The sequence below is a fragment of the Gracilinanus agilis genome, chromosome 5 (genome assembly GCF_016433145.1).
Source record: "Gracilinanus agilis isolate LMUSP501 chromosome 5, AgileGrace, whole genome shotgun sequence".
NCBI classification, from domain to species: domain Eukaryota; kingdom Metazoa; phylum Chordata; class Mammalia; order Didelphimorphia; family Didelphidae; genus Gracilinanus; species Gracilinanus agilis.
This window is the reverse complement of record NC_058134.1, coordinates 59,862,218-59,876,308: the sequence shown is the minus strand read 5'-3', so window position 1 is coordinate 59,876,308 and position 14,091 is coordinate 59,862,218. Positions and strand designations below refer to the sequence as shown.

The following is a 14,091-nucleotide window of genomic DNA, read 5'->3' as shown; positions in this document are numbered from 1 at the left end:
AAAGAAAAAACAAAACCCTTATAATAAATATTCATAGGAAACCAAAACAAATTCTGACATGTATATTCAGATGGTATATTCAGTCCATCATCTCTCTAACCCAGGGGTCGGCAACCTTTTTGGCCATGAGAGCCATACACGCCACATTTTTTAAAATGTAATTTCGTGAGAGCCGTCCAGTGCTCACAGTGCGCATTCCTGTAACAGCACCTGAAAAAAAATGAACTTTATGGCTCCTGCAGAAAGAGCCAGATATGGCTCGAGAGCCATACATTGCCGACCCCTGCTCTAACCCTTTGTGAACCCACAATCTAGTAGTGGAGACCACATAAAAGTAACTATACAAAAACAAATGGTTAATGTAAGAAAAGCATTTATATCATAAAATTTCAGGATGAGTTTTTTTTTTAATTTATAAGCCATTGATTTAATGGTGCCTTGTATTTTCATATGAAAAAATAAGATGTTCAGAAACTAAAAGCTTCTATCTATTACTAATACCATGACAATTTGAAAATTGTAACCTTAAGAGATGGATCTAAGTATGGCGATCTTCATCATTTTTATTTCAGAATAAAGTTGCTCATCATCTAGTACTCTGTTCTATCAAAAAATAGGCTTAATCACTGTTAAATGACTGAAAAATTCTGGAGCTCCCTGAGGTGGCTGGATGAAGTACTTTAAAGTGATTCTAGGATTTTGAACATCTTCACCAAAATGAATCATTCAAAAAAATCTGAAGCTGGAAAAAAAAGCATTTTGGTTTAACATATCCCTTTCTGGCCCCCTTGAGTCAAGAGCAAATTAACATAGTGAAATCTCAATGAAGACTTAATCAGAATAAGTCCTTCCCCTTTGCATTTCACTTTTAGAAGAAGAGTGAAAGACAAAGTTAACATTATATAAGTATGCTTAGTAAATGTGTTGATTTGTTCATTCAGTTTATCTTGAAATCAATCCATAATGAACTAAATTCAGATACATATAACTAGTCATACAAAATTCTACAGTGAGAATTATAATTCAAAATTCATACAAAATGATGAAGAGAAGGTCCAATCCTTAACCATAAATAAACTCCATTCCATTCATAATTTTTAAAAATTAAACATCATAAACAATGTTATTTCAGTGTACTAGATTTACTTAAAAAACTGATACATTTTAGAAAGAATTTTAGCAATTTTTCCACATTTCTTAGTCTAAATTTTAAAATTCTCCATAATCTAGATCCATGATCCCTATATAATCATCTCCCTACTCTTCTTTACCTTTATATTAAATCTATTCATCTATTTTCTTCACTTACCAAATATTTCATGTTTATTATCACCTCTTTCTTTTTTATGTTATTCTCTAATCTTCAGAAATAGATTCCTTCCTTATTATAACTAGTTACATTCTTTCCATCCTTCAGGGTCCATTTCAAAACTCTAGATGATTCCCACTTCTAGCTTCAAATGAAACATAAAAAATCCAACATCCTCCATGGAGTAATTTCCAATTAGTCCAGCCCTATTCTGATCTCATTGCTGTTTTTACCAGTTTTTCAATTAGTATTTTTCAATGCCATTTACTTTTACAAATGTATACATTCTATCTAAAATAGGGGGATACATTTCTTTTGTCTCCTATACATCTTCTAACTATAGAACAGATTTCTCTATTCTCTGTCCCTTTTTTCCTCCACCTCCACTCTTCATCCTAACTCAATAATGTTTCAAGGTAAATACATTTCAGCCTTTCTTATTTTTCAGAATGGAACTGAACTTTCATTCAGTTTGCTGAATTTGGCTGGTTTTGTCAGAAGTTTTCCAATGGTTTTCTTTTCTTTTCCATACCTTGCAGTTTTTGCTCCTTCTGCTTATCATTGGGCTAGATAAGTGGGCTTCTCTCATTGGCTGCTGAGGAAATAAACTCTTTATAAAGATGTAATGACCAGATGGATCTTGAAAGGTGTGATCAGCAACTGGCTCAGTGCCTGTTGTTGGGGTGATGCCAGCTTTTAGATTCCAATCCAAGTCATCTTTTTGACTCTGCTCCCAGAAACAAAGATCAAATTCGAAATCACAACGCCCAATTGAGGTACCTAAAAAAATTCCATATAAAGGTAAGAAAAAAAACAAATAAATAGCATCTTTTTGAAAAAAAAAAGTGACCTCTATATTAAACAGAAACCTAATATCTGAAGGTGTTTTAAAATAGTTTAAAATTTTTAAATGTTTAAAAGTGTCTAAGTTTCTAATAAATTGGAAATTGATTGTAAAATAATTAGGGCTTTTGAAGAAAATGTTGTACATATTCTATGGTTTAATTAAAATTCATTATCCTCACAAGGTTAACATAAGAACATAATTTCAAGACCATTAACCTTCATTTAACAAATATTAGTTTTTATTTTTGAAAATGCTATAATTGTTACTTTATTTAGATATAAATGTTAATATTTTACTAACCAAGACATATACATGACTTCAGCTTATAAGGAAAAGGATAAACATTAAAAATAAATTAGAAGAAAGTATGAAGTATATAATTATAACCGCTCTATTTTTGCCCTGTCAAAAATATTACTCTTACAAAAAAAAAAGGAAAAAGGAAAGAAAAAAACTTAAAAAAAGGAAAATGCATTGGCATGATTACCATTTTCTAAGAAAATGTCACTAATCAATCTTCACAATGAGGAAAAAAGTAAATCCAAAAGCTATCTTAGTCAGCAAATCTCTATACCTGGTGGAGAGATATATTAGCCAATGGCAACAATTATTTTGGAATATGAGAAGAGAGATATAGTTTCTTTTTATTATTTTAAATTGTGAACCCAGTTTACTGACCATACACAACTTCTGAACTATGGAGAAGTACTAATAGTGTTTTGAACTGTCTATCCAACTGTGTCAAAATATAGATAGCTGACCTTCTTTATCCGCTTGTTTTTTTCCCCCCAATGGGAATTGTTAATGAAATTAAATTTTTGGGTCTCATTTAGAAACATTGATAATATTCTAAAATATGAACCAATTAAGTTGAGGAAATGAACTAAATGTAAAGACAGTTGGAAAGACCTCCTTATCTATAGGGAATTCCTCTTCCCTCACTAGCAACTACTATTGGTAAGGAAACATTTCCCAATTTTAAGCATAAGGGATGCGTAGGTATCTTCAGAAAATTATATGACTCTAAATGTTATTTGGTGAAAAAATAATTTGTGAAAGTTTACATGTTATCCTTTCATATTTTCATTGCAGAAGCCATTAAAATTTTTGTAGATTCATCTTTATTAAAAATATGACTCATTGAAGAGGGAGACAACAGAGAGAGGTAGAGAGAGGTTTTTTGTTGTTTTTTTAAGCACAGATACCCTATATTATCTCAAAAATAATATCAAGTTAAACAAATAAAATAATAATAAAATTCTGAAAAAGCAAAAATTATCAAAATGAAAATGACTTTATACAAAAGGAGAAAGAATAACTGAATAAATGAGTTAGAGAAAATAATGTCCATACATCATTAATAAATATCCGGGGTGTAGAAAAAGTGAGTGAGTTATGAGAAGCATTTAAAGGCATTTTCATTACAGAAAAACTCTTAGAAATGGCAATGAATCTTTCACAAGGTTAAACATCTTAAAAATCAACAGCAGTGATCACCTTTAGTGCATTGAATAGAGAGACTCAATGCAGTATTTAGTGAGAAGAGGAATAAGAATAGCATAGAATAATAAGATCTGAATGTGTTAAGGTCTGTACTGAAGAAAGGTCCATACAGAGGAGGTCATAGATATACAAATAATTTTTTCAGCTTTCCCACCTCTATTTATTTCCCTATGGCAATGCTTTCTCCTACACTAACCTCCTACTCAGGTATACCTTTCAAAATTCTGCTTATCTTTCAAGGCACAGTTCAAATATCACTCATGATTAAATCATTTCTTATCCCCCAACTATATAACTGATCTTTATTTCAACCTCTACAATACTATATGTCTCTTCTTTAATATTTGTCATATTCTGTATTCGATTAGGCTTATTAGAATGTTAATATTTAGTAGCATTATTTACCTACTTTATCTCCTCAATAAGATGGATAATTGCTTGAGGATGGGAAAATATATTTTAAATATGTGCATCTCCATGACAGAGTTCATTGTACATAATGGATAATCATTAAACATTTGCTAAATGATTAAATGTTCTTTTTATATTCTTCATTAGATTCTTATAATCACTTAATATACATGAATTCAAAGGTTGACATATTTGAGTACAATAAAAATCATAAAAATGCTTTGTATCACTGTTTAAAATCTTTATTACTGTTAGTTACTTAAACAGAAAAATAAAAAGAGATGCTAATTTTGTACAAATGCAAAATAACTTCAAAAGAATATAAATTGCAGCACTATGCATAAACAATTCTTCAACAGATGCTCAATAATTACTCAGACACTTTCCAAAGTAAAATAATTTCACTGAATATAAGAAGAAAGCATGGGATTTTAAAATGCATATCCTTTTATTGATCACTATCAGAACAGCTCACTGCCAGAACCTGGGTCAAAAGTAGATTTAAGAAGCAGATCTCAATATGTATTTTTAGTACACAAGCTACTCTGTACAACATTATTTCTATGATTAGAGAAATATATCTTGGGAAATTACCATAGCAACTCCTACTTGAATAACATAAGGGGTACCTTTCTACTCCAATTAAAAGTGAGAATTATAATGTTACAAATTTTGTAGGGCTCAAATTTTTCTAACTTCTTTTTGGATTTATTCTCACCATCATGGCAAGACAGATAATATGTGATATTCTCAAAAATCAAAACTGCAAAAATGATTTTGACTTCCTTAGTTCAAAAAAGACAATAAATGTGTCTTTAAATAATTATTTTGTTTTGGTACCTTTCTTGAAAGTATGAAGCTATAGTCTCAAAGGCAGATAATTGTAATCATATCTCCCAACAGGGAATTTGTAACAGCATAAGACAAGGTTAAGATAATAAGATTTAGCATTTAAAGGCATTGAATACTGAAAATTAAGCATAATTTTGAAGGAAATAATACGAAAATGGTTTGAAAATAGCATTTAAATTTTATATTTGTTTTAACCTTTTCTTCCAATATTTTAGTTCATAGAAAAGTCTTTCCTAATTTCTGTCATCAAAACATTATGCTTGCAAGTTCTCATCTAAATACCAATTGATTTTTAAAAAAAATTATATGTTTCAAACTTCAGTTTTCTTTCCTCTCCTTAATGGGTTAGCCATAAATTCTTTTATGTCAGTATCAAATACTATTTTTTTCCTTCTGGAAGGGCTTTCAAATGGATAGGTGATAAATATAATTAAAATAGATTAATCCCAATTATATGAAATTTAAAACAAATGTGAACATTTCCCATTTCTTAAGGAAATGTATGATTAGTTTATGTGAAAGTATGGATATATGTGAGTGGAAGGGAGGAGAGAGAGTGAGAGCTGTGATCCAGTACTCTTATTCTACAACACCCATTGAAGCTTTTAGAGTCCTTCCTATAGAGGCAGATTGTAAAAGAGTCATTTCATATATATTTTGGTTTGGTCCATTGTCTCCATCTGTAGTCACTCTGATGAAGTCTTCTATTATAATTCCATAAATATATCTATTAGAGGTTTCATCTCTTTTTGAGCACTTAATATGACAAATGTAAATTGTGTATATGGTAGTACTATTTTTTCCCTCTACAGAAAATGGATAATAGCCCACAAGGGCAATGAATTCCTTTTCCAAGAGTCCACCAAAATCTAATAGTGCCATTTTGTGGCTTACTTGCTTCCTAAAAACTTAACATACTTTGAGGATTTCTGAACAAAATCTTCTGATTAATGTTTCCAGTATCTAACTGTATGGCAATACTTTCTAAGAAGGATGTTGTACAGGTTATACCTGTAGACAAATCTCTTATTTTTCCTAGAAGCAAGTAGCATTAGGATGTTCCCCCTCTTGTGAAAGTCCAGTCCATGAACTTTCTTTTTTTTAAATATTTACCTTCTGTCTTAGAATCTATACTAAGTATAGGTTCCCAGGAAGAAGAGCAGTAAGGACTAGGCAGTGGGGGTTTAAGTAACTTGCCTAAAGTCTCACAGGTAGGAAGTATCTGAGGCCAGATTTAAACCCAGGATCTTCTATCTCCAGGGCTGACTCTACTGAGCCACCTCGCTGCCCCTAATCTATGGACTTTCAAACTTAAACTTGTGCTAAGAAAGAATGTTTCTTCAGAAAATCTCAAAGGGACTTAAATATTAAACCCTTGAGAAATACTGCTCAGGAATTTCTCTTCTCTAGCTAGAAAGCCCTATCTATCAATCAAATTACCAATCTCCATGGGAGGTAAGAGTTTGGAAACATGGCCTGGGATCTAACTCTACTAGGATGTGTGCAAGTGCCTCACACTGCCATGTGTTAGCTTTACCAAAGCTGTCCACATGCCAGGATCTTAGCTAGTCTTACATGACATTTTATACAGCACATGAATAGGTGACTTCTCTAAAAAGGATTCCTACCCTATGTATCTCAGCGAATCAATTATTTTGATTTACCAGTGTCCTTTCAGCATGATTCTCATTGGCATTACAACACTTCATGGGAAAAATCTCTCGGATGACTGTTAAAAACCCCTCATTGGAATCTCATTTAATTGACTGGAGAACAGACCAAATCAATTGTAGATGGTTGGAAAAGTTTCTTACATTATGTCATTCTATTTATTTTAGAATTAAATATTGAATTACTTCTATATAGTTTTTTAATTAAAAAAATTGATCCTAGTAATATGGACCTTCCATATGTATATTATCTGTTATTATAATATATTAGTATAGATTGGGCAAGCAAATCAAAATGTTTGTCATTTGAGGAGTATATTTAAATTTCAGATCACATAATAAAATTCAATTTAAATAAACAGGTAAGAAATAAAATTACAATTTTATTTCACATAATATAAAGGTTATTGAAAAGCTGGTTATAAAACAAAGCTGTTTCAAGTGATCATTTCCTATTATTTTTAACTATATATGTGAAAATATGCTTCAAGAATTTTTGGACACTAAGTCAACAGTCATTAATGAAGAACTACAACCATGAATTATTTACATATTGCCTGGCTACAATGAGATGTGAACAGCTATCTAGTTACGTGATGGGAAAAAAGAAACCTATAGAAACTTCCTGGTCTTGATATATTAATTCTATTTCAATTCAACAAATATTTATGAAACCTCCTGTGTAATTTAGAAGTCACTATAGAAGAATCTGAGGATACAAAGATAAAATGAAACCAATTTCCTTCTTTGAGAGGTTTTATTTCTACTAGGAAAATATGGTATGTATGTAGAAGGATGTTTGATAATAACTTCGAAGTCAGGGGTCTTAAATTCAAATCCTACTTCTCATACTGTCTGTGTGACCCTGGTCAAGATTTTTAACCTCTCTGGAAATGACTTTTCACATATTTGAAATAAAGATGTTGAAGTAAATGACCTTTTAAGTTCTTTATAGTGTTAAGTCTAAGAACCTAAGTACAAAGTAGTTTCTGGGATTAAAAAAGTGAGATTCCTTTCATGGGTGAGAGAGAAGAGGGAATCGAATATGGCTTCATAGAGAAGATATTTGGGGAAAACCTGCTGCTAATTGCCCTCTCTGCATAATGATGGTTACATTATCAAGGAAAGTATCACCTCTGACCATATTAGTCACCTTTATTTCTAAACCCTTTTAAAAAATTTAGTCATTCTTCATTGATTTAATAACTTTGGGGAGAGGATAGGCTTTAATATATTGAACTGTTAGTAAAGCAAATATGAAATAACATTTTTACTTTAAAATATTAATAAGGAATATCTTGGTTTATGAAAAACAAGCAATTGTTATCCTGAAAACCTTATGCATTTAAAATACACTAATTCAATTATGTGCATATCCCCAATATTTGCACTGGTCCCCATATACTTCTGTGTCATCATTTATAAAGCACCTCGATGCTAAACTCAAGGAAGATGTGAAGGAAGACATTTATCAGGAAAATGGGGCAAGCGCAGGTTTTCAGCTGTGTGGTGTGTGCTTTCTCAATTCACATTTCTTCATTTGTTCACTGGCTTTAAACCAAACTATTATGTGATCTGTTTGTACATGATAACATGGAAAATAGCAAAGATGGCCACTCCAGCAAAAGAATGAGCTATAAAAGTAACTCACTGAAACCAGAGCTTTTTGCCCAGAATGCCTTAGGGATGTTAATCTGTCTGACAAATCAGGAGGCCAAAACTACTGCCTCTTTATTTGAATACAGAAGTGTATCAGGATTATGTTTGCCATCATCTTAAGATGAAACCTTGGTGTGAGAGCAAAAAGGATTCACTGAGAATGAAAGCCATCAGTCACTTAACAAGTATTTGCCAAAGGTTCAAAGAGTTTACAGTCGAGAACTCTGTGCTTTAAATATACTTTAATAGTTAATAACTTTCCAAGCTTCTTTCTTCTCTCTTCTTGAATTTAGAGGGGAAAAATGGGAGCATTACAAGTCGAGTAAAAGCTTTTCATTCTCATATAACATTGCTTGTTGGTGGAATGAATCAGCATTGTGCTTTAGAGAGTTGTAAGTTGTATGTTGTGATGTAATTTTTGTTTGACTAACACGTTAAGACAATAACAAGTATCCTCCAAGGGTATATTACCTCCTATAGCTATATTAAAGAGGACCAGGACAACAAATATTAAGTTATCTATTAATAGATTAAAGCTTCCATTCCAAAGCTAAACCTCCCAGCTTAAAGTGGGGAATACTCCTTACCAATTAGTCATCAACAATCATTGATTTAGTTCTAGATTCCCCAAAGGAGATTTTGGGGGATTATTTTGAAAATCTAGGCATCTTGATGAGGGACATTATAAAATACCAAGTTAAAACTCTTTACCAGACCTAAATAGGGAAATGGTCAATTGCGTATAATTCCCCCCAAAAACAAAAACAAAACAATTAAAAAAAGATCCAAGGAGATAAATTTATAGGGATAAATGCAAATTCTGGCATTTAGATTTTTTCCCAAAGAAATCGTATGTGTAAAGGCTGAGAGTACTTGGTTTAAAAAATAATTTAATATCTAGAGTTTTTACTTAACCTCCAGCTCAACAATGGTAGATGACTGCTATAAAAAAAAAGACTGCATTAATGGTTTACATTCAAAGAAACATGGAGAGTTCAGGTCAGTTAGTTTGGTGCACTTGAAAAGAGTCAACTTCTGAGCCAGGAAGATATTGATTTATATCCTTTTTCTGAAAGATATTGGCTATCGTTCTCTAAGCAAGTCATTGAATCTCTCAGCACCCCCCAAGCAAAACTCTAAAAACATAAATTGAAGAAAAAGCACACTACAAAAGGGAACTTCATTCTGGGATTTCCCATTACCAATGAAATCACAGACCCAGTCCAAAAATAAAAAGTTTACTCTGATATAACCAGCGAGATCCCAATTTCAAAAATAAAATATCTGATGAATGAAATTGATATTCCACTATAATCTTTAGTGAGGCTTCTTTTGAAAAGGGGCAATGAAATGTCATTAAAGTTAAGTGTAATGGTAAGGGATCAGAAACTTCATCATATCATATACAATTAAGGACGCTAGCTGAATTTGGCACTGAGGAGGGAAAAAAGGAACGTAAAGGACAATCACCTAGACTCGTAGAATTAGAACTTAACAGTTCATCAGACCAATCCCTTCATTTTGACATAAAGAAATTTAGGCTAAGAGATATGAAATGATTCACAAATGGCCACACATATAGTTAATTATATAGTAGAGCTAAGTTTCAAACCCAGGTGTTTTGACTTCAAAACCAATACTATTTCTACAGAATAGGACTTTGAATATTTGAAAAGCCAAAATTAAAGGAAGATGGAATTGGTTTCACTTAAGAAGCAAATTCTTAATAACTAGAGCTGTTTGACAATAATAGACTTCTTGTTAAAGTAGTGATCTCTCTCCACATTACGTGTCTTCAATTTTTCTATCAGGAACGATGGAGAGGAAATTCAAACATAGTTTGTCAGGGTGGACTAGATCAGCTCTAAAATTATTTCCAATTCTGAGTCAATTATTTCTTAATTCTAATAGTTAAATCTCCACTTCCATGTATACATCCAATGTTTAATTTCTTGCTACAATAGTGTTTTTCTCAATTTTTTCTTAAATAAAAAAGCTACTCAATCAATCTACTGTTCTCTATTTTATTCTATTTTTTCCCAAATGAATAGCATTCCTAAAAATAGGGCAATGCTTAACTGAATGGTTTGGGTGACACCACTATTACTCCATGAAAGAGTAATTTCTTTCAGTCTTCCATTATCAGAGCAGAACCAACTAAATATACTCTAAAAATTGCTATAGTGGATGACTAAAATAAATTCACTCAGCTGGACAGGGGACTATTGTTGATTATTTTGGAGATCTAATGAAAAAGCTTTTGAACCTCAATCACTCTGTTATAGACTAAATAATGAATCCCAGGGGTTCAAAACAGCTGATCCTTCCTAGTGAAGCCTGACCTATTAACATTTAAGATGCCTGACCTACTTTCTAACTTAATCTTATAAAGTAAAAGGAAAATCATTCCAAATCCACTCTTAATAAAATCACAGAAAACACTGTCTACTTTTTAAAGTGACCCATTTCTTTAGAAAAGTAAAACCCAACTTCTTCAATTATACCACATGTAATAACTACTCATTTCTATAATGTTTTGATATTTTTTTCTAATTGCTTAATTCATAAAATTCATATGCTATTATAATATGATTACTTTCTGACAGGTTTAGTGACTTCTCCAGGATCATATATTTATCAAGCTTGTATTTGAACCCTATTACTTTCTTATTGTTTTATTGTTTTATTTTTATTTTTTTAAACCCTTAACTCCTGTGTATTGGCTCCTTGGTGGAAGAGTGGTAAGGGTGGGCAATGGGGGTCAAGTGACTTGCCCAGGGTCACACAGCTGGGAAGTGTCTGAGGCCGGATTTGAACCTAGGACCTCCTGTCTCTAGGCCTGACTCTCAATCCACTGAGCTACCCAGCTGCCCCGAACCCTATTACTTTCTGACTTCTATATCACACTTCCACTTGTGTAATGATAAAATAACCAAATTTCAGTGAATAATATAAGATGGCATGCATGTAATGTTATATTTATAGCTATATTCATAGATAAGTAGTGGGTTGATAGACAGACAGATAGATGGATGAATGGATAGATTTTAATTGGACTTGTGATTTCACTGGTGAATGAATGACAAAGCATTGATTAATTTTACTATAATAAAACAAGGTACTAGGGGTAAAACGTACAGCACCTGGCACAGACTAAGCACTTACAAGATACTTTATCTAGCCTCATAAATACAAGAAAGGACAAAAATCACTTTCCTCTGGGAGATGACAATTCTTTTTTTTTTTTTTTTTTTAAGTCAATGGGGGTTAAGTGACTTGCCCAGGGTCACACAGCTGGGAAGTGTCTGAAGCCAGATTTGAACCTAGGGACCTCCCGTCTCTAGGCTTGGCTCTCAATCCACTGAGCTACCCAGCTGTCCCCTGGGAGCTGACAATTCTAATAGGAATGGGCAACATGTAAAGAATGCTGGAGGGTTCACACCCTTCAGGAAAGACTGGAAGTGTTCTGGGAGAGATGTTATGATTCATCTAGATGCTATTGTAATGGTCGAAGGGAGAGATAAATAGGACTGCAAAAATTCAAGAAGAAGGTATACTATCAAAGTAAGCCTTTTGAAACTTAGTGTGAGGAATAAGACACAGCAAAATAAAAAATTGCTCTTAAATTCCAGACCTGAATAACTGAATGATTTTTACCACCATATACAAAGAATCATCAGCAGGAAGGAAGATTTAGGGGTAAGAGAATTAATTCAGCTTTCAATATGGGGAATTTGAAAGTGTCAGTGGGACAAAAAGCCTGAGATAACCAAAAGACAGCAAAATGGATCTGGTCCTCAATCTGGAAAATGATATTTTGGAACTTCCTTATAAGGATGTTAGTTAAAATCGTAGTAGATGATGTTGTATAGAAAGGATCTGGCAAGATAAAAAGAAAGTTGAGGATAAAAGTTCCTTCCTCTTGCCTAAATTTAATGACTTGTCCACATGAAGACTTCTGGGTTTTTTTTTGTTGTTTGTTTGTTTGTTTTTATTGACATTTTTTGAGCATTTCAGAAAGGAGAATGAACCTGTGATTTTATTGTCATGAGGAACTTCTGGTGAGGAAATCCCATCCACCAATGCTGATGAGTAAATGTATTACAGTAATACAGATAGGGACTGAATTAGGGACCAAACCAGTGTAGAAAAAAAGTGAAGACACTCCTTGTCTTTCAGGATCATACTTTCCTGGATATTAGCTGGGTTAGGGAATTACTAGAATCAGGGTTATTTTAAGTGATTTTCCATGGTCATAAACTCAGGAAATAATTAAACTGAGATGCAAAAAAGTTCAGTGAATTGTTCCACAGTTTATTTATAGAATGAAATTTTTGACACTTCAATTTTGGATAACTATGTGTATATATATATACTAGTGATACAAAGAAAAAAATGGAATAGTCTTTGCCCTCAAAGAGCTTGTAGTCTAACTGTACAAGGAAGTATATAAGATCAAAAATGTTATTTTTCCTCTATGATAGTGGTCAATGCTCTTTGGCATGAGAGTTAACACCACCATCTTTATTATGTTAGAGTCTGAGGCCATATCCATCATTGATCTTCCAAATGTTTTTAGAAAATGTCAGAGAATCTCGGTTTATATTATGGCTGACTATATGATCTTGGAACTTAAATACTCTGAGCTCAAATGGTCTCATTTATAAAGTGAAGAGTTGGGGGATTTGATTTTCAAAGTCCTTTCCAGATCTAAATCTATGAAACTCTTAACATTTCTCATATAATGATGACAATATGCAGCATCATAAAATTTATAATTGCAAAGGATTGGACAGAAGATCTAACTCTGATAATGCCTTTTGTTCTTACATTATAATTATTTCCAAAAATATATCTGCTTACCTAGTTAGCCTGAAGTTACACTCCTCCCTTCTGAGGTCATTTAATCATTACACATACAGGTGTTCAGATACATTTTATTATTCTGTCTTACACAATGTTACAGACTTTACAAAGATTATTTTTTTCTTTTCCTGCTTACTTCAGTTTGCGTTAGTTTGTAAAAGTTGTCTTATGTTTCTCTAAATATAGTCATTGTTTCTTAAGGCCAATAAATATTTCATTATTTTTAGGCAATACAATTTGTTTATCCATAACTTGTTCAGTTAGAACAATGGTTCCCAAACTTTTTTGGCCTACCACCCCCTTTCCAGAAAAAATATTACTTAGCCCCCTGGAAATTATGAAACTATTTATTGAACTCAGAATAGAATGTAATACAAAAAAAGTGTGGCCATCACCGCCCCCCTGGATTGCTGCAGCAACTACCAGGGTTTGGTGGCATCCACTTTGGGAATCACTGAGTTAGACCCTCACTTTCCTTCCACTTCTTTATTACCATATTCATAGGACTGTTATGAATCTTTTGACATAAAATCAATTAATCATTTACATACTTTACGATTACTTATTTGATGTTAGGAACTATAAGAATTACTAGGAATATAAATAAAGTAGTCCTATGTATGTATGTTACATTATATTAGAAGAAACAAGAGAGTGGGGCAACCAGATTGCTCAGTGGACAGAGACAGTCCTAAAGATGGGAGGTCCTGGATTCAAATCTGGCCTCAGATGCTTCCTAGCTGTGTGAACCTTGGCAAATCACTTAAACTCCATTGCCTAAATCTGATGATTCTTCTGTCCTGAAATGAATACTTAGTATCAATTGTAAATGGAAAGTAAGGGTCTAAGACCATGTTGGCAAACCTATAGCACATATACCAGAGGTGGCTGCTCCCTCCCCTCTCTCCACACACACCTGAGGACATTTATCTGACTATTCCCCACCTCTGCCCAGTAGCCCAATGGGAATGTTT

The 14,091-nt window shown here is 32.7% G+C and overlaps 1 protein-coding gene across 1 annotated transcript in view; it reads right to left on the bottom strand.

Moving 5' to 3' along the window:
* The window catches only part of MALRD1 (MAM and LDL receptor class A domain containing 1), an 892,965-nt gene that overhangs the window by 537,741 nt on the left and 341,133 nt on the right, over window positions 1-14,091 (bottom strand). The window contains 1 exon segment of the mRNA XM_044678926.1: window positions 1,842-2,089. Coding sequence (XP_044534861.1) covers window positions 1,842-2,089 — 248 coding nt within the window.